The 19671-nt window shown below is 47.7% G+C and overlaps 1 protein-coding gene across 4 annotated transcripts in view; it reads left to right on the forward strand.

Annotated features, from left to right (window-relative positions):
- INSR (insulin receptor) overlaps positions 1-19671 on the forward strand; it is a 121901-nt gene that overhangs the window by 11185 nt on the left and 91045 nt on the right. For all 4 annotated transcript variants that reach the window (XM_032394925.1, XM_032394926.1, XM_032394928.1 and 1 more), the window contains exon 2: positions 6808-7359. In XM_032394925.1, the coding sequence (XP_032250816.1) occupies positions 6808-7359 (552 nt within the window). The remainder of the gene's footprint in view (positions 1-6807; positions 7360-19671) is intronic.

The raw sequence follows: 19671 nt of genomic DNA on the forward strand, positions 1-19671 counted from the left end.
GGGAGCGGCAGAGGGAGAGGCAGGCTCCTCGCTGAGCAGGGAGGCGGTTGCAGGGCTTGATCCCAGGACCCCGGGATCATGACCTGAGCTGAAGGCAGACCCTTAACCGACTGAGCTACCGAGGTGACCCTCATTTCATCTGTTTCTTTTTACCTTTTTAGAGAAAATTTAAAATGCCATATGTGGCTCATATTATATTTCTGTTGGATGGTAGTGCTCTAGACCCTACACAACCTGGCCACCCACGGTGATGAGCTGTAGCTTGCCATTGCCCTTGACCTTCCAGTGAAGTAGGCAGAACTAAATAATTCTTTTTTTTTTTTTTTAAGATGTTATTTATTTATTTGACAGAGAGAGACACAGTGAGAGCGGGAACACAAGCAGGGGGAGTGGGAGAGGGAGAAGCAAGCTTCCCGCCGAGCAGGGAGCCCGATGCGGGGCTCGATCCCAGGACCCTGGGATCAGGACCTGAGCCGAAGGCAGTCGCTTAAGGACTGAGCCACCCAGGCGCCCCAGAACTAAATAATTCTTAATGCACCATTTGTGTAGGTGTTGGTCCTAGGGCCACCTCCTTCAGGAAGCCTTCCTTCATTGTCCCAGACCAAGTCAAATAGCTCATTTTTGTGATCTCTTCTGGCCGCTGAAGGTCTCCTTGAAGGCATCCTCTTGGTTATATTTTAAGTTGACTTAGGTAGTTGATAGTGACTAACTAGTCTGAGAGATCCAGGAATCTGGATCTGTCCTAATCCCCGTGGCACTTCCATCCTTGGAACAATGGTGGGCACGGAGCAGGGCCTCCTCAAATACTTGCTGAAGGAGTGAACAAAGGAAATGATCTTTAACAAGATTTCTCTGGGTTGTCACAGCAGGAAAACTGTTTCACTGTTTCCTGATATTTGTCACATGTACCCGCTTCTTCATTAGGTATGTTTTTGAAGGTAAAACCGTAACGTAGTTACAGCATAGACTTTGCATGTAATTGCAAGGTTGCAAACCTCGTGCCACCACTTAAAACTCAAGCCTGGGTGAGTCTCGATTTGCTTGTCACACAAATGGGCATGAAGATACACCTCCTCTGGGGATTATTTTTAGAATTCAGTGAGCCAGAGAGTGGGCCAGGTACTTTATATAGTAAGTGCTCAGAAAACACAGTAGCCCCCCCTTATCCGCCGGGGATGTGTTCCAAGACCCCCAGTGGATGCCTGAAACCATGATAGTCCTGAGCCCCACAGATGCTATGTTTATTTTCTATACTCACATACCTATGTTATGTGACTAACGGGTGTGTAGCGTACACAGCTTGGATGGGCTGGACAAAGGGATGATTCACATACCGGGCGAAACAGGATGGCGTGAGATTTCATCACGCTCCTCAGAATCGTGGGCAATTCAAAACTTATGAATTGTTTATTTCAGGAATTTTCCATTTAATATTTTCTGACTGCAGTTGACCATGGGTAACCGAACCTACGGATAACAGGGGACTACTGTATTAGCCGTCGCTGGATCCCCCAATGCCCCTGCTCCTCATTGTCCTTCTCTCCCAGCTCTCCCCGTGTATAGAGGGCTGGCTAGCCAGGTACCACTTATGAAGAACCTGAAGCATTCTTCGGTTCCCACCCAGAGGTATTAAAAGCCAGCAGAAGGCCCTATATTTATTTCTGGCACCATTTCTAACATCCTCGGGATATTTTCTGTCCCGACAGTAAATTGCTCTATTATTTAATAGATGGGGACACACACAGCTTTAATGAGTTGAGTGAGATTCATTGGAGACTTTAAAAAAGCAGTTCTTTATTGTTCCCTACTATTATAGTTGTTTAATTTTTTATGACAACTTTATTGAGCTATGATTCAATACCATACAATTCACCTATTTAAAGTTTACAATTCAGTGGCTCTTACTTCATTCACCGAGTTGTGCAACCATCACTACGGTCCATTTTATTTATTTTTTTTTATTTTTATTTTTTTAAAGATTTTATTTATTTATTTATTTATTTATTTATTTATTTATGTGAGAGAGAGAGAGAGAGAAACAGCATGAGAGGGGATAGGGTCAGAGGGAGAAGCAGGCTTCCCGCTGAGCCGGGAGCCCGATGTGGGACTCGATCCCAGGACTCTGGGATCATGACCTGAGCCGAAGGCAGTCGCTTAACCAACTGAGCCACCCAGGCGCCCCACTACAGTCCATTTTAGAACATTTTTGGTGCTCCAAAGAGAAACCCCATCCTCGTTAGCTGTCCCTCCTCATTCCTTCCTCTCCAACCCCTGAGAACCACTAATCTACTTTCTGTCTCTGTAGGTTTGCCTCTTCTGGACATTCCGTGTAACTGGAATCATAGCACATGTGGTCTTTTGTGACTGGCTTCTTTCACTGAGCATCAGGTTTTCAGGCTACATCCACGTTGTTGCTCATATCAGAGCTTCATTCCTTCTTATGGCTGAATCGTATTTCATTGCATGGATTTGCCACATCTTGTTTATCCATTCATTGGCTGATGGACATTGGGCTGTCTCCACTTCTTGGCTATTATGAATAATGCTCCAGGGGACATTTGTATACACGCATGCGTCGTTTTATTGCACTCCACTTGATCATGCTTTGCAGATACTGCGCTTTTTACAAGTTGAAGGTTTGTGGCAAGCCTGCGTTGAGCAAGTCTATCTGCCCCATTTTTCCAAAGCATTTGCTCACTTCGTGTGTCCGTGTCATTTTTGCTAATTCTCACAATATTTCAGACTTTTTCATTATATTGGTTTGGTGATCGGTGATCGGTGATTATGACTCACCAAAAGCTCAGATGATCATTAGCATTTTTTAGCAGTGAATTATTTTTTAATTAAGGGGCGTACATTTTTTTTAGTCATAATGCTATTGCACACTTCATAGACTATAGTATAATGTGAATATAACTTTTTTCTTTTTTTAGAGGGGGAGGGAGGGGCAGAGGGAGAGTGAGAGAGAATCTTTTTTTTTGGTCAAGTTCAAAATCAGATGAGTTTATTTTATTTTTTAAAGATTTTATTTATTTGAGAGAGAGAGCGAGCAAGCAAGTAAGCAAGCAAGCACACACAAGCAGGGGGAGCAGCAGGCAGAGGGAGAGGGAGAAGCAGGCTCCCCAGCGAAGAGGGAGCCTGACGTGGGACTCAGTCCCAGCACCCTGGGATCATGACCTGAGCTGAAGACAGACGCTCAACTAACTGAACCACCCAGGCGCACCACGGGAGAGAGAGAATCTTAAGCAGCCTCCATGCCCAGCATGAGCCTGACGTGGGACTTAATCTTATGAGCCTGAGTCATGACCCCAGCCGAAATCAAGAGTCGGCTGCCTAACCGACTGAGTCACCCAGGTTCCCCAAATATAACCTTTTTTTTTTAAAGATTTTATTTATTTATTTGACAGACAGCGAGAGAGGGAACACAAACAGGGGGAGTGGGGAGAGGGAGAAGCAGGCTCCCCACTGAGCAGGGAGCCCGACGAGGGGCTCGATCCCAGGACCCTGGGATCATGACCTGAGCCGAAGGCAGACGCTTGACGACTGAGCCACCCAGGTGCCCCCAAATATAACTTTTTTATGCACTGGGGAAACCAAGAAATTCATTCGATGCATTTTATCGAGATACTTGCTTTATTGCGGTGGCCTGGAACCAAACCCGCAGTATCTCCAAGGTATGCCTGTACAAGTTTCTGTGTGGTTGTGTTTTCATTTCTCTTGGGTATCTACCTAGGAGTGGAATTGCTGGGTCACGTGGTAACTCTTTGCTTAATGGTTTGAAGAATCGCCAGACTTTTCCACAGCAGCTGCATCATTTTATGTTCCTACCAGTGAAGTACGAGGGTTCCAATTGCTCTGCATCCTTGACAACACTTGTTATTGTCCATCTCTGATTTCAGCCATCCTCGTGGGAGTGAAGTGGTGTCTCATTGTGGCTTGGATTTGCATTTCCCTGGTGTTCAACAGTTGAATGAACGTTCATCCCTGGTTTTGGTCCTGCCACAGCCTGGGGAGGATGGCGGGCAGGTGTTTTTGGTTCCTGCACCGTAAAATTTTAGGGCGTGCGTGTGAAACACAGGATGAGGTTCAGGTTTGAGGAGCCCAGAACGGTGGCCAAACCTACGCCATAAGTTGCCAGAGAAAAGGCAGAGCACCTGGCTAAATTTGAATTTCCTATAAACAACAGTTTCTAAGGATAAGTATGCTCCAAACATTGCAGGGGATGTAGTTATCCTAAAGAAATACTTGTTGCTTATCTGAAATTGAAATTCAACTGGGCATCCTGCATTTTTATTCGTCAGATCTGGCACCCCTGCCGGCCGCTGGTCGGGTGGGGACAGGGCTTGTGGGAGACGTCAGAGGCACCGTACCTGGGGCGATCTCTGTATGTGGATGTTTGGATGTGACTGCAGCTGGGAGCTGTGTGTGGGGCTCGAACCGGTGTCCTCGTCCCAACTTTCTAGCTAGTAGATGAGTTTGTGCGTGTATTTTCCCTTGATTTAGCCTAATCTGCACAGAACGTGACTAAGGAACATTGCAACTTTACTCCCCCAATTGTTTGCTTTGCTTTGGTGTGTGTGTGTGTGTGTGTGTGTGTGTTTTTCTTTCTTCCTAATTTGTGCTTCTTTTGCGAGTTGTTCTCAGGGTAGGTTTTTAAGAGGATTTTCTACTATTCTTTAGAATAATCTATTTGCCTCAAAGATACTGGGGGACGGGTTAGTGTCTTAGAATATAGTAAGTAGAGATTGTATACTGAGCCTTATATTCCAGGTGTTGAGGTGTGTGTGTGTGTGTGTGTGTGTGTGTGTGTGTGTGTGTGTTTTGGCAAGGAGAAACTGTCTCAAGAGTTTGATTCCGATGAATGTTAACTCGAGTTTAAGGGGTACAAGGAGAAGGAAAAGCTTCTAATAGATATATGGGAGAAAGGAAATCAGAGAAGGCTGCCTGGAAGAGGTGGCGTTTGAGCTGGATCTTGAAGGGTGATAGGCTGGATTTAGAAACACGGAGCTAAGGCATAAAGGGGCTTTGAGAGCCGACAGAGCTAGGGCTGCCCTGTCCAGTACGGTAGCCACTAGCTGCACGTGTCCATTTCCATTTAAATTAACTAAAGTAAAATTAAAAATTCAGTTCCTCAGCCTTTTTTTTTTTTTTTTAAGATTTTATTTATTTATTCGACAGAGAGAGACACAGCGAGAGAAGGAACACAATCAGGGGGAGTGGGAGAGGGAGAAGCAGGCTTCCCGCCGAGCAGGGAGCTTGACACGGGGCTCAATCCCAGGACCCTGTGATCATGACCTGAGCCGAAGGCAGATGCTCAACGACTGAGCCACCCAGGCGCCCACTCTGTGTTCAGTTTAAATGACCCGTTTTTGTTTTTATTGGAACTCAGAGCAGATACAGAACATTCGTATCAGTGCTGAAAGTTCTGTTGGACAGCACTGGACTAGGACAAGGGTTATCAACTGCAGCCCCAGGAATGAAACTCCAGGCCACCACCTGTTTTTGTAAATAAAGTTTTATTGGAACACAGCCACATCCACTCATTCACATACTGTCTCCGCCTGCTTTGGAGCTACGATGTCAGAGTGGAGTAGTTTCTACCCAGACCGTCTGACCACGAAGCCGAACGTATTTACTGTCTGAGCTGGGGAAGTGAAGGCACAGAGCCCCGAGATGATTGTGATATGTTCGGGAGAAATAAACCACACCAAGTTAGCTGGCATTAATTGAGCACCTACTATGTGCTGGGCACTGCTTGCATGCCTGTTACCCCACTCACTGCTTCCCATAGGTCATGTTACAAGGGGAGGACACTGAGCCTTGGAGGTGTGTGAGTGGTGGGCAGCCTCTTCAGCATGGCACAGGGGAGTGAGCGAGGGGGGAGCCCTGAGGGCTGGGAGGGAGAAGTGCAGGGTCATGGGGAGCCAGGGAGGGTGCTGGAGCCCGGGAAGGACCACCTTCAGGAGATGGGCATGCAGGGTGTTTGTGCGGGGGAGATCAGGTAACAGGGAACAAGGAAGGCAGGTTGGGAAGGACAGACCTCGAAGTAGGAGAATTGACAAAACAAATTCAGCTCTCCTTGCCCCATTTTGATGCGGGCACCTTTATCCTCCTAAAGCCAAGTCTTTTGAAGATCTCCAGTGTTGACTCACCAGGCACAGCTCCCCTTTCCCTTCTGCACCTGCTGCCTTACTCAATCCCGTGTAGTCCCAAGGTCTCCACTGCATGATAATTCGATGCGATGGTTCTCAGGCTGCTCACAGGTCCCACCAAAGGAGTTATGTTCTTTGCCTTCTGGAAGTGATGACTTAGGCACAGACACTGTAGAGAAAACCACTCATCATCAGGGCTCGCTAATTTGCAGGGACCCAGGCAGAGTGAAAACGTGGGGCCCCTTGCTCAAAAATGATTAAGGATTTCAAGATGGATGGAAGAGCATTGAGCCAAGGGTTGGGCCCTCCTGAGTGAGCCCCACGACTCAGGTTGCACACCGGCGAAGCTGGGCCTGCCACTAATTCTTTCTTTTTTTTTTTTTAAGATTTTATTTATTTATTTGACAGAGAGAGACACAGCGAGAGAGGGAACACAAGCAGGGGGAGTGGGAGAGGGAGAAGCAGGTTTCCTGCTGAGCAGGGAGCCCGATGCGGGGCTCGATCCCAGGACCCTGGGATCATGACCTGAGCCGAAGGCAGACGCTTAACGACTGAGCCACCCAGGCGCCCCCAGCTGGGCCTGCCACTAATTCTTATAACCCATCCATGGCATGTTTGCTCACCTGTCTTGCTTTCTGCTTGTTTTCACTTCTAGTGTGCCCTGGCATGGATATCCGGAACAACCTCACGAGGTTGCATGAGCTGGCCAACTGCTCGGTCATTGAAGGACATTTGCAGATACTGTTGATGTTCAAAACAAAGCCCGAGGATTTCCGAGACCTCAGTTTCCCCAAACTCATCATGATCACTGATTACTTGCTGCTCTTCCGGGTCTATGGGCTGGAGAGCCTGAAGGACCTGTTCCCCAACCTCACGGTCATCCGGGGCTCGCGTCTCTTCTTCAACTATGCGCTGGTCATCTTCGAGATGGTTCACCTGAAGGAGCTTGGCCTCTACAGCTTGATGAACATTACGCGGGGCTCCGTCCGCATTGAGAAGAACAACGAGCTCTGCTACCTGGCCACCATTGACTGGTCGCGCATCCTGGATTCTGTGGAAGATAATTACATTGTGCTGAACAAAGATGACAACGAGGAGTGTGGGGACATTTGTCCAGGCACTGCAAAGGGCAAGACCAACTGCCCCGCCACCGTCATCAACGGGCAGTTTGTCGAGCGGTGCTGGACACACAACCACTGCCAAAAAGGTATGCTGGGGTACACAGGGCTTTTGGCTGCTCGCACGCCTCGTTCTTTAGCGAGAAGCTGGAGGCCTTCCCTAGACCAGGGGGTGGCACATTTTTTCTGCAGAGGCTCTGGTAGTAAATACTTTCGACTTTGCAGGGTGTGTGGTCTCCTGTTAGAACCCCTCAGCGCGGCCGTGGCAGCACATCAACACGTGGGCATGGCTGTGTTTCAATAAAACTTTACTGGCAAGACAAGTTGTGGGCCAGGTTTTGCCAACTCCTGTGCTAGACAGTTGAATGTTCCTCTTGCTTGGGACGGGGTGGGGGCAGACGAGCGCGGACTTCGTTGTGGAAAAAAAAAAAAGTTTATCTCTTGTCTGATTATAGAAGTAAGATTGCTCAGGGTAGACGTTTGGGAAAAGAAATCGATAAAGGAAACACAACAGCAGCCCTTATTCCACAGTTAGTGGGAGTACTTCCTTCTCGTGGTTCTGTTGTGTCTTTATTTACTTACCTTTCCCTGTCTTTGGGCATTTAGGTGATTTCCAGTTTTTCTAAAGAGAAGGATGAACATTTTGGGGTCAGAGCTTTATCAAGCATTTGTTTCTTTGGGCCTTGCTTTTCCAGAAGTGAAATTTCTGGGCCAAAGGCTCTTGATACCAGTTGCCAAATGACTTTCTGGAAATGTTGTACCGATGGGCACCCCTCCTAGCACTGGCCGAGAGGGAACACCTTGGCCAGCTTTTTTTCTTATTTTTTTTTTTAAGATTTTATTTATTTATCAGAGAGAGAGAGAGAGACAGAGGCAGGCAGAGGGAGAAGCAGGCTCCTTGCTGAGCAAGGAGCCCGATGTGGGACTCGATCCCAGGACCCTGGGATCATGACCTGAGCTGAAGGCAGAGGCTTAACTGACTGAGCCACCCAGGCGCCCCACACCTTGGCCAGCTTTGAGTGTTGCTCGAAACATTGTTCATAATTTACTGCAGGGAGGAGCGGAGGTGTTGTAACTGTATTTGCATTTCTTTGATTGCTGTCGGGGTTGAGCCTTTTAAAACATGTTTATTTATCATTTGGGTTTTCTCTTCCTGTTCGTATCCTCTGTTCGTTTATCTTTTAGTACTTCAGTGGTTTTCGAAATACTAGTCTACGTGAAGTTTTCATAGATGAAGACTACTGACCCTTTGGTCAATTTTTTTTTTTTTTTAAGATTTTATTTATTTATTCGACAGAGAGAGAGACAGCGAGAGCAGGAACACAAGCAGGGGGAGTGGGAGAGGGAGAAGTAGACTCCCTGCTGAGCAGGGAGCCTGATGCGGGGCTCGATCCCAGGGCCCTGGGATCATGACCTGAGCCGAAGCAGACGCTTAACGACTGAGCCACCCAGGCACCCTGGCCAGATGGGTTTTCAGGCCTTTTTGTTCAGTGGTGAAAATGCTCTGGATCGCCGGCTGTTGCCAGAGAAGCTTCAGATGTTTATGGAGTCCAGAGTGGGATCTTTGCATGCCTCTCATGTTGTTAGGTTATGTTTAGAAAGCCCTTTTCCATCCACAAAATGATTTTTTCCCCAAATTCCCTATTTTAATTATCATTAAAAAAGATTCATCTGGGACATTTGGAATCTATCGGTGTGCATGATTCAAAGGGATGTCCCTCCCCCGCCTCCCCAATAACTTGTTGGGGTCTCACTGCTGTTTATTGCAGAAATTTACTCCTTTGGCTTTGATTTGGGGTCTGTTTCTGAACAGCCATCAATATGTTCCTGTACCAGGCCTGCTACTGTTCTAATCACTATAGTTTTATAATGTTTTTGTAACCGGGAAGGCATGCTCCAAACACACACCCGTTACTTTTTTATTGTTTCGACTCTTTCATACATCGTGAAATTCCCTGGGAAGAGTTAGTGAGCATGAGATCAAGGTGGGAGAAAGTGATGGGGGTGGGGGGGGGGTTTGCTTAATGGTTGTATCACGAAAGATACAAGGGAAGGGAGAAAGGAGGGTTTTCTCGCCTGAGCCCAAAGCTGTCGGGAAGCCACACAAGGTGAGTCCTGAGTAGAATCCATGGAATTGTCCATGAGAAGCCATCGGAGCCCTGGGGAGGGGCCCTTCTGAGGCACAGGTGTTGGGTCCTAGGGTAGCAGAAGGTGAGAGTGGAGGCCACACGTCTTCTGAGAGGTTGGGCAGTGAAGGGAAAGAGAGCCTCGTTGTTTGAGGATGGGGGAGGGTACGATAATTATTATATTGTGGAGCAATCTTGGGGACGTCGGTAGGTCAGGGACAGAGAGAGAAGCTAAATCACAAAGTTGGGGCAAAGTCTCAGCAGAAGTAGAACGACTGCCTGTGGGTTTGGAATTTCGGAGAACAGGGAAGTTTCTGAGGTGGGGGTGGGCGGCAGGTAAGGGTGAATAAGCTGGGAGCAATGGCTTTGAGGGGGGGTTGGCATCCATGGTGGCGAGGCCAGAAGAGGATGTCTAGGATCTACGTTAGAGGCCACATGGCTACGGGGAGCACTGTCATTCTCATGTTGGAGACCAGAGAAGTTACTTAACTTACCTAAGGCCACACAGCTAATGAAAGACAGCTGGGGTTCGTGCCAAGTCTGAGACACAAAAAAGGCATATTTTTTTGAGGGGGGGTGGTTGTCCCCTCTGTTTAGAAACAGTTAAGCCACTTGTAGTTGGGGCACCAGGGAAACAAGGAACACGCTTTTATTATTCCTGTGCCGAGGTCTCCAAATTTAGGTGCTTGTTTGAAATGCTCCAGGCTCTTGTGTCTTGTGATATAATTTAAGACATTCCTCTGTGGATTTATTTCTGTACACATTTTAGTCAAAATATCCAGAACGGTATTATCTGCAGAAATGTCCCTGGTGTGAGCAGTTTTTTGTGTTTTTTTGTTTGTTTTTTGTTTTTTTCCCCTAATCTTTTGCTTTTGAGAACAGACTTGTTTTTTCAGCATGGGGGTTTTGTCAGAGGGGAAGGTGTGGCTCTGTACACATTGCTGTGACCGACACCTGCTGAGGTACCTGGTTCCTGGCATCTGGCTTGGTCGTCACCTACTCCTGGTGTGTGATCAGTGCCGAGGTCCCCTAGGCGAAGCATTGTCCTGTCCTAGGAGTAGCTGGTGAAATGAGTGTTCTTTGAACCAGCGCCCCTGTCTGCTGAGTACCACTCCGCTCTGGCCTTTTCTTTTCCCCTCAGTTTCTTTTATTGTGGGAAAATACACATAATATAAAACTTACCATCTTAAGTTTTTTTTTTTTTTAAAGATCTGATATTTTTACTTATTATTATTTTTTAAAGTAAGCTTGATGCCCAACGCGGGGCTCCAACTCACGACCCCGAGATCAACAGTCACACGCATGCTCTACCATGTCAGCCAGCCAGGTGCCCTGCCATCTTAAATATATTTAAGTGCGTAGCCCAGCGGCACGAAGCACACTCACACTGTCCTGCAGCCACCCCCACCCTCGTCTCCAGAACTTTCCATCTCCCCAAACTGAGACTCTGTCCCCATGAAGCATGGACTCCCTGCCCCCTGCCCCCTGGCTCCCACCCTCTACCTCCTGTCTGTGGATGGGACTCTCCTCGGGTCCTCATAGAAGTAGAATACTACAGTATTTGGACTTCTGTCACTGGCTTATTTCGCTGAGTCTGATGTCTTCAAGGTTCATCTGTGTTGTGTGTGTGTGTTGGAACTCTCCCTTCTTCAGGCTGACTGGTATTCCATTGTGTGGACGGACCACATTTACTTATCATTATCCATGGATGGGCACGTGGGTTCCTACCACATTTTAGCTACTGTGAATAAGGCTGCCGTGGACGTGGCTTTTTAAATGCTTATGTTACCTTGTGACCCTGGCTTTTGAAGGCTTATTTAATGTGCTGTGAGACTCGAACACAAAAACAGACCCAAATGAACCTTTATAGGGGATGCTCCCCTGTCTTAGGTGACGGACACTGGCCTATGAAAAACTGTCAGCTCGTTTAGTTCTCTAGAATCCTCCCAAACACTTCCTGGAGGGGCCAGAGCCATTGTCTTTTTCTTGCATGATTGTCAGGCTCTGGAAGCTTTTGGGGTCTGGCCAGTGTTTGGGATGAAAGTGTTGGATTGTTCTCTGGACCCAGCTTATGCATTCTCTACATTGTGCCCTCTTCTACCTGTTCTCAAAACAATGATGTTTTAGGCAGAGAAAGCAAAGGAAGATTAAAGGAAGGTCAAGGTAATTAAAAGGGGAAAAAAAAATCACTGTAGTGTGCGGCTGGAGGTGCTTCCTCTCTGTCGCCCTGCCCATGGATTTGGGGTGCAAATACCAGGAGAGGCCAAATGCGAGGGGGCCTTGGATGGGCAGAGTGGAGACAGAGTCTATGCAGGCTGGGTCACGAATCACCTTTATTGAGAGCCTACTATGTGCCGGGCATTGGGGTCCTTGGGGCCGCAGGGTGGGAACCAGCCCCCGCCTCCTCGGAGAGGACCTTCTGGTGGCAAATACTGACCTTGAATATGTGACGACACACTCTTGCTAGGAGAGTTACAGGAGAGGGCTCTGTGGGTGGGAGCACGGGTCGAAGCCCCAAACTTGCCTTCAGGGTCCGAGAATATCTCCCCTCCCCCAAACTGGTGTGTCATGAAGACCCCGAAGGTCGGCCTCACTGACCCTTTCCCAGGTGGTTACAAGAACTGCTTGGAGTCCTGTTTTGCTCTTCACTGGTCATGAGCCGGTTCAAGCCTCTGTCTCCTGATCCAAAAGATGGGGACAATGATGGGACCTGCTTGTCAGAGTTGCAGGTTGGGAGGAGGTGAGGTGGTGTAGGGGGTGCATTTAGCGCTGCGCCTGGCACTCCGTGAGTGTTCTGGAAGCTTCCTGGGAGCACCATGGCTGCGCTCCGCTTCTGAGCAGACCCGCCGCTAGGTGAATGCCTGCCAGGGTTTGGCTTTGGCTCTGATTTTGGGCTTGGGGCAGGCAGAGGAGAGCCCACTGCCCGACCCGCTGATGACGGGGGTGGGGTGTTGGACCCACAGCACCAGAGGGAAGACCACTCTGCTCACCTGGGGCCTTGAGATACTCCGGAGACCCCCAGCTCTGGGCTTTTGGGGGCATCAGAAGCCACAGAGCTTGCTTGACCAGCTGCTCTAGCCAAACCCACTGGCATTTTTTTTTTCTGGGCGGCCACCCCAGCTGCTTGCTGCCAGTCAGAGGGGTGGGTGAGGCCGGGGCCCACAGGGTGCCAGGAAACTGCCTGCGACGCCACATAGGACATCGGCGAGAGAGTAGGTGCAGGAGGCCGAGGAGGCCGGTCTCTCCTCCCCGGGTTTGGACTTCCTTCCATCTTTGTTTCAGGTTCTCTCAATGTTGGGGTGCTCTCTCTAGATTAAATATTAACTATTTAATTCCGCCTTTGGCATTTTAATGATCAGAACCTTCTTGGTAGCCAATGCACTGTTCTAAGCGCTTGGCTGATGATGCTGCATTGAGCCCCCCGCAATTCCTTCTCACGGACGAGGCCACGGAGGCCCCCCCAGAGGGTACGCCACTTGCCCTGGATCACACGGCTAGCGAACATTGGAGATGGGATTCCAGCTGGGGACCCAGGTGTTGGAGCCCAGAATTTGAGCTATTAAGCATTGTGCTCTCCTGCACTCCAGGTGGAGAGCTGGGCAAGTACGGAAGACAAAGAAATGGAGGGGAGGGGGAAATCCCTGGAATTCTAGCCTGCCAACATTCTGGCTGCCTTTTCTTACGGCTCTTTTCGTCCCCCCTTACAGTAGCTGCCTCCTCCATCAGGCTGGGATTTCTTGAAGACAGGGACTGTGGCATTTATCGCTGTGGCCCCAGCACCTGTCAGGTAGAAAAGCAATGGCATCTTTGACCACTCAGGCCTAGCCAGTGTTTATTGAGCACCTACTAAGTGCTAAGCATTTGACAATGACAGCCCAGGAGAGGATACGATTCCCATTTTACAGAAGGGGAAACGCTGAGGCCAGAGGAGTAATTCAGAAACTTACTCTTGGAGACCTTGCTGGGAAATGGCTTGACCTCAGGCTTGTCGGGTGCCCTTGACCAGAGGTCAGCAAACTGACGCGCGGGGCAAATCCGACCCATCAAGTGATTTTCGTGTGGCCCATGAGCTAAGAATGCATTTTATATTTTAAAAAGTTGGGGGTGTGTGTGTATGTAAATCTAAAGGATAATATTTTATGAGAGGTGAAAATGCTATGAAATTAACATTTCAGTGTCCCAAAATAAAGTTTCCTTGGAACACGGCCAAACGCGCTCATATGTGCATTTATATAACGCCCGTGGCTGTGGTTGGTGCCGTGAATAGTTGCAACAGAGACCGTATAGCTCTTCGCAGAAAAAACTGTGCCGACCTTTGGTCTTGGCTATGCACCTTATAAAGATGAGGGGGCGCATTGGGGGGTGGAGGCTGGTTTCACTGGAAATCGGGAGCATCCTAGCATCCGGCCAACGTGGTCACCTTGCCCCTTGCTGTCACCAAGGGGCACTGCGAGGTATGGCATGCCATCCTTACCTTACCTTACATCAGAAGCTCTTGTTTGGTTGGGGAGTCAAAAGGCAGGAGTGAATTAACCATCCAGGGCAGCCCAGCTGGCAGGAGATGTCACGAGGCAGGTAGGTCCCCCCCCTTCCCGTTCCCCTCAAGTGAGTCATCAGATTGGTGGTTCAAGACATGTCTGTGAGCCAGAGCACCTGGAAATCACGATGTTCTCTAGATAATATTGCTGCAGAATATTGATAAATTAAATTCCTTTGAGGTTTTGTCACTGTGGTCCCTGCAGAAAACAGGAAAGTCTAACACATGCACACGGGTATTGAATAATAGTAATAAAAGATGGTGGATCGTGTAGCATGAGGGGCCATTTGAATTTGTCACCCATATTCCTTTTTGTTTTTACCAACAATCTTTTTTTTTGTTTAAAAGATTTTATTTATTTATTTGACAGAGAGAGACAGCGAGAGAGGGAACACAAGCAGGGGGAGTGGGAGAGGGAGAAGCAGGCTTCCCGCCGAGCAGGGAGCCCGATGCGGGGCTCCATCCCAGGACCCTGGGATCATGACCTGAGCCGAAGGCAGTCACCCAACCAACCGAGCCACCCAGGTGCCCCTTTGCCAACAATCTTTTAAAAAAATCAAGGAGAGGACTAAAAGCACCAAACTGGGGGGGGGGGGGGGGGAAGCAACAATCCAGGGTCATGGTAATTTCCTTATCATGGAGATGATTGGAATTTTTAAAAGGAACTTCTGGTTTTGGAGATGACTGGATTTTGTGTAGCAGGAAAGAGCACGTGCTCCTGGTCCTGCCCAGGCTCGATGGATGACAAGTTGCCGTTGGCATTTGTGGAAGGAGAGTGGTGGTTCCAGATTGGAGTGGTTTGGTTCGGCTGGCCAATGACGCTTAGAAAGAGGGGAAGAAGGAAGGGTGTTCCAGATGGGTGGGATGGCAATGACGAAAAACATAGATGCCTTTTGTGGGCAAGAGTAAGGAGGCTGCCTCATGCTGTGAAGAGCCTCAGACCATCATGTGCTTTGGCTGCCAGATGTTTTCCTGTGGCCCAAGGGAGAGGTCATAAAGATTACTTTGGGGCTGTATTCCGGGTGGCCTGTTGCACTGATAGTGAGTGAACAGCTGTGCCGAGCCAGGCATGTTGCTGGGACCCCAAAGTCCTCGCTGAGTTGGAGAAAAAGTGAAAGACGTTCACTCTAAGGTTATAAGCTAGGTAGGCAGAAAGTGTCGGGGTAGGCTCCAGGATGCTGAGGGAAGAAGGTAGACCAGTTGACTGCATGGTTCCCTGGCATCTTGGGGACAGTACTGTCCAAATCTTCAGTAGTGAAGATTCAGACTTAAGTTTGGACGAGTGCCCGGCTTCCTGGAGAGGGCTTAAGGGATTCCAATTAACTACTTTTTCGCCTAGAGAAGTAAATTGGCCCAATCCTTTGGAAGAAGGTGGTGTAGAGTTAAATACATAATTATGGAGAGGTGGCTGTCTGGTAACTTGGTAACTGGTCTGACAAGTTTTTCTTTTATTCCCTCCTCCTTGACGAAATTCATTGACCAGTTATTTCCCACCGTGTCACCAGGCCTTTTGTCAGAATTAAAATCTGTTCTTTGTGACTGAACACCTGAAATGCCCCAGGGAGGTCCCGGGGACCTCAGGTCCTGTTGGGCTTGGAAGCCAGCACCATGTGGTCGTCCTCCTCTCTCCACACACCTGTCCCTGATAGAATGTTCCCTTTCCCAGCGAAGAGTTTCAAAATTGTATCTTCTCTCTTCTCCTGCTCCCCGTTTCCCCCCTCTCTCTGTCTCTCTCTCAGGCTTGGAGGGCGTCTGTGCTAGCTCAGGCTTAGAGATAAATAATGTTAAATAGGATACAAAAAAAAAAAAAAAAGAAAAACCCATTGCTTTCCTCTGGGGCCCCATTGTCTGTCATGGGTGGGGCCATATGGGTAGCAGTAATTGGGCTAATTTCCTCCAATTCTAAGTTTGGGAAGTGACCCAAGATCTCCCAACCCAGCCTCAAGCCACGGGACACAGAGGCACGGGATGGAGCATGGATCAGTCGGCGCTGGGGGGCATCTGGTAGATAAAAGCCCACAATCGTCTAGTGCCTGGAGGGTTTTGGGTAGAGGGTCCTTTGACCTTTTCATTATAGAAGTTTCTTTGCTTCTTTTTTTGTTTCATCAAGGAGGGTCTTGGGTCTTTAATGACCCCAGGCTTGCTGGCTGCCGTCTAGAGAGGGAGGTTCGTTGATGGGCTTTTTCTAGAGTGTTTCCAAGTGCTTTGCTTAGGAGAAGCTGTTCTCTTTGGAAGATCTGATAAGGGCAGGGTTTCAAGTGCCGACATCTAGTCACACGGGCACGAGTGTGCATAGCACCCGTGTTGCTAATCGACCACCTGCAGCCCTGATCCATGGGCAGATGGGAGTCCTGCCACAGGCTGTCCTGTTAGTGGTGTGGAAGCTAAAGGCTTTCACCTTTGCAAAGAAACTGCGGGCTATCACAGCAGGAGATATGCAAAAGCAAGACAGGCTTCATCGGAAGCATTCCAGATTTCCCTTCTTTAAAACTGGGAATGAATCATTGAACACTACATCAAAAACTAATGATGTACTATACAGTGGCTAAATGAGCATAATAAAAAAAAGCTAAAAAAATAAACAAAACAAAATAAAACAAAAAACCCAAAAAAACCCCAATGTTTTTTATTGTGGTAAGATACACATAAGATTTACTATTAGTGACATTAGGTACATTCACAGTGCTGTGTGACCATCACCACTATATACTTTTCATCATTGCACAAAGGACCTGTGCCCGTTAGCAGTCACTCCCCGTCCCCCACCCTTCTTCCCCGCAACGCCCCCCTCCCCGCCCGGCCCCCACTAGTCTGCTTTCTGTCTCTGTGGGTTTACCTATTCTGGATGTTTCAGTATAAATGGAATCATGTGATATGTGGCTTTTTATGTCTTACTTCTTTCCCTAGACATGGTTTCGTGGTTCGTCCATGTTGTAGCATATATCAGGACCCTGTTCCTCTTTCTTGCTGAATAATATTCCATTGTATGGATATACCAGTCTTGTGTATCCATTTACCAGTAGATGAACATTTGAGTTGTTTCCACCTGTTGGCTATTGTGAGTGATGCTGCTAAAACATTCGTGTACAAGCTTTTGTTTGAATACTTAATTTCAATTATCTCGGGGGATACATCTGGGGGTGGGATTGCTGGGTCATTTAGTAATTCTGTTTAATAAATTGAGTCGAGATTTCCTCCTATCTTTTTCTTTTCTTCTTTTTTTTGCCTTTGGTCTTATTTTTTAAAACATTATTGTATTATCAAAGAAGACACAGATTCGGAAAACCACACAAAATGAGTGTGTAGCCCAATGGCTGCTACTTCCCTATGGGCAAGGCTGTGGCTCTTTGATTATTACTTCCTTTTTAAAATTTGAAAATTCTGTCATGTAGTAAAATGGTACTCATTGGTCTCCCTGTTTTTAGTGTATAATAAACAAGGCATAGACTGAACTTCGTTAACAAAACTTTGTGTTCTTTATGAAGGCAACTTTTGCTAAGAAAATTATTTTTATAAGTCAGCGAGATATGAGGGTTATTTGCAAAGGACTTTTACAAGGGCAAGGAAAAAAAAACAACAACAACCACCCAAGAAGTTGATCTTAGGGCTCGCGGTTCTGCAGAAGACAGAGTGGACAAGACCTTGAGACACGTTCCAGAGGGAAAACAACAGATGAATCCGAGAAAGGAGAGATGTTCCAAATGGGGATGAATTTGATGAAGAAAAAAAGTTGGAGAATTGTCTTAAAGATGCCCGCATGGGCGCACCTGGGTGGCTCAGTCAGTTAAGCGTGGGTGGCTCAGTCAGTTAAGCGTTTGACTCTTGACTTTGGCTTAGGTCATGATCTCAGGGTAGTGGGATCGAGCCTGCTTAAGATTCTCTCTCTCCCGACGATGGACTCTGAAAAACAAACTGAGGGTTCTAGAGGGGAGGGGGGTGGGAGGATGGGTTAGCCTGGTGATGGGTATTGAGGAGGGCACGTTCTGCATGGAGCACTGGGTGTTATGCACAAACAATGAATCATGGAACACTATATCTAAAACTAATGATGTAATGTATGGGGATTAACATAACAATAAAAAATTAAAAAAAAATTAAAAAAAAAAAAAAAGATTCTCTCTCTCCCGGGGTGCCTGGGAGGCTCAGTCAGTTAAGCATCTGCCTTTGGCTCAGGTTATGATCCCAGGGTTCTGGGATTGATCCCTGCGTTGGGTTCCCTGCTCAGTAGGGAGCCTGCTCGTCCCTCTGTCCTCCCCCACCCCCCTGCTTGTGTGTGTTCTCTCTCTCAAAGGAACAAATGAATCTTAAAAAAAATTCTTGGGGTGCCTGGGTTGCTCAGTCAGTTAAGCGTCTGCCTTCAGCTCAGGTCATGATCCCAGGGTCCTGGGATTGAACCCCACATCGGGCTCCCCGCTCAGTGGGGAGCCTGCTTCTCCTTCCCTCTGCCTGTCGCTCCCCCTGCTTGTGCTCTCTTTCTCTCTCTCTCTCTCTCTCTATCAAATAAATAAATAAATAAAATCTTTTAAAAAAATTCTTTCTCCCTCTGTCCCTCCCCTCCCCACATTCCTGCATGCTTTCTCTCTCTCTAAAAAAAAAAAAAAAAGATGCCCATGTGGTTCAGAGGAGGGCATAATTCTTCACAGACTTTCTTCACAGTTTTGAAAGGATGCCTTTGAAAGACAGCCACTAGCTTGGTGCACTGCTTGACTTGATTTTGTGACTTCTGGCCATTGGGAGTTTACAAATGTCTCATGTTGGGGATGGCAAATAACAGCAGTGGGCATCTGTAGGATGAAAAACAGGAGTTGGGGACGCAAGAGAGTGAAGGACACAGTGGCACATTGGCCTTGAGGTCTTGGGAAGAGGGATGAAGGAAGCTAAGGTGGACCCAGGTCATAAAAGTTACAAATTCTGAATCAAAGAAGTCAGAGAATGGCATTGATTCCCCCTTGACCCACAGTGCGAATATTGCCTACACAGAGACAAACAAATTTCTGTTTTTCCCCAACTTGGTGAAGGAGGTCTTGAAAAGGTTCTAGCCAGCCAGGAATGGTCAATGGGAATCCGTTCTTCAGGGTCTGTTCTTGCTCCGTGAGTATAAAGTGGCATGGGGTGTCTGTTTTATTTTAGAGGACATTAGAGTATTTCTAGAAGGCTAGGTTAGGTGGTAGCCCCGTTTCGCTCACACTGTTCTCCCCTGCATGGCTTACATTGTTCAACTGCTGCTCCTCCTGGATGGGTGGGTGGGCTTCAGCGAGGGTAAGGATGTTGAGGGTCCCACCTCTGAAGGCAGTGGAGAACCAACATGGCGAACTCCAGAGCTGGGCTCTCCCAAAGGTAGCCCTACTGGTCACATGTGGCAGAGTTTAAATGGATTAAAAGTAAACGGAATGAAACACTTGTTCCTCGGTTACACTCACCACATTCGGACAGTGCAGATGTAGAGCATTTTCATCATTCCAGAAAGTTCTGTTGGGCAGCGTTGGTCTAGAGCATCTTCATCATTCTGGAGCATGGTCATTCCATGGTTAAAGACAGCTCTAGGGTCAGACAGACCTGGATTTGAGACCTGTATCTGTCATGTGACCTTGGACAAGTTGTCTGGCTCTTCTGAGCCTCAGTTTCTTCATCTGAAATGAGAAAATGGTAAAGGACCCCGTCTCTCATCATTTTTTCCTCAACTTTTACCTGATATTCCCCTCTTTGGATAAAAATAAAAATCTCATTCCTCTGCTCTT

The sequence above is a fragment of the Phoca vitulina genome, unplaced genomic scaffold, assembly GCF_004348235.1.
Source record: "Phoca vitulina isolate PV1807 unplaced genomic scaffold, GSC_HSeal_1.0 scaffold81, whole genome shotgun sequence".
Classification (NCBI taxonomy): Eukaryota; Metazoa; Chordata; class Mammalia; order Carnivora; family Phocidae; genus Phoca; species Phoca vitulina.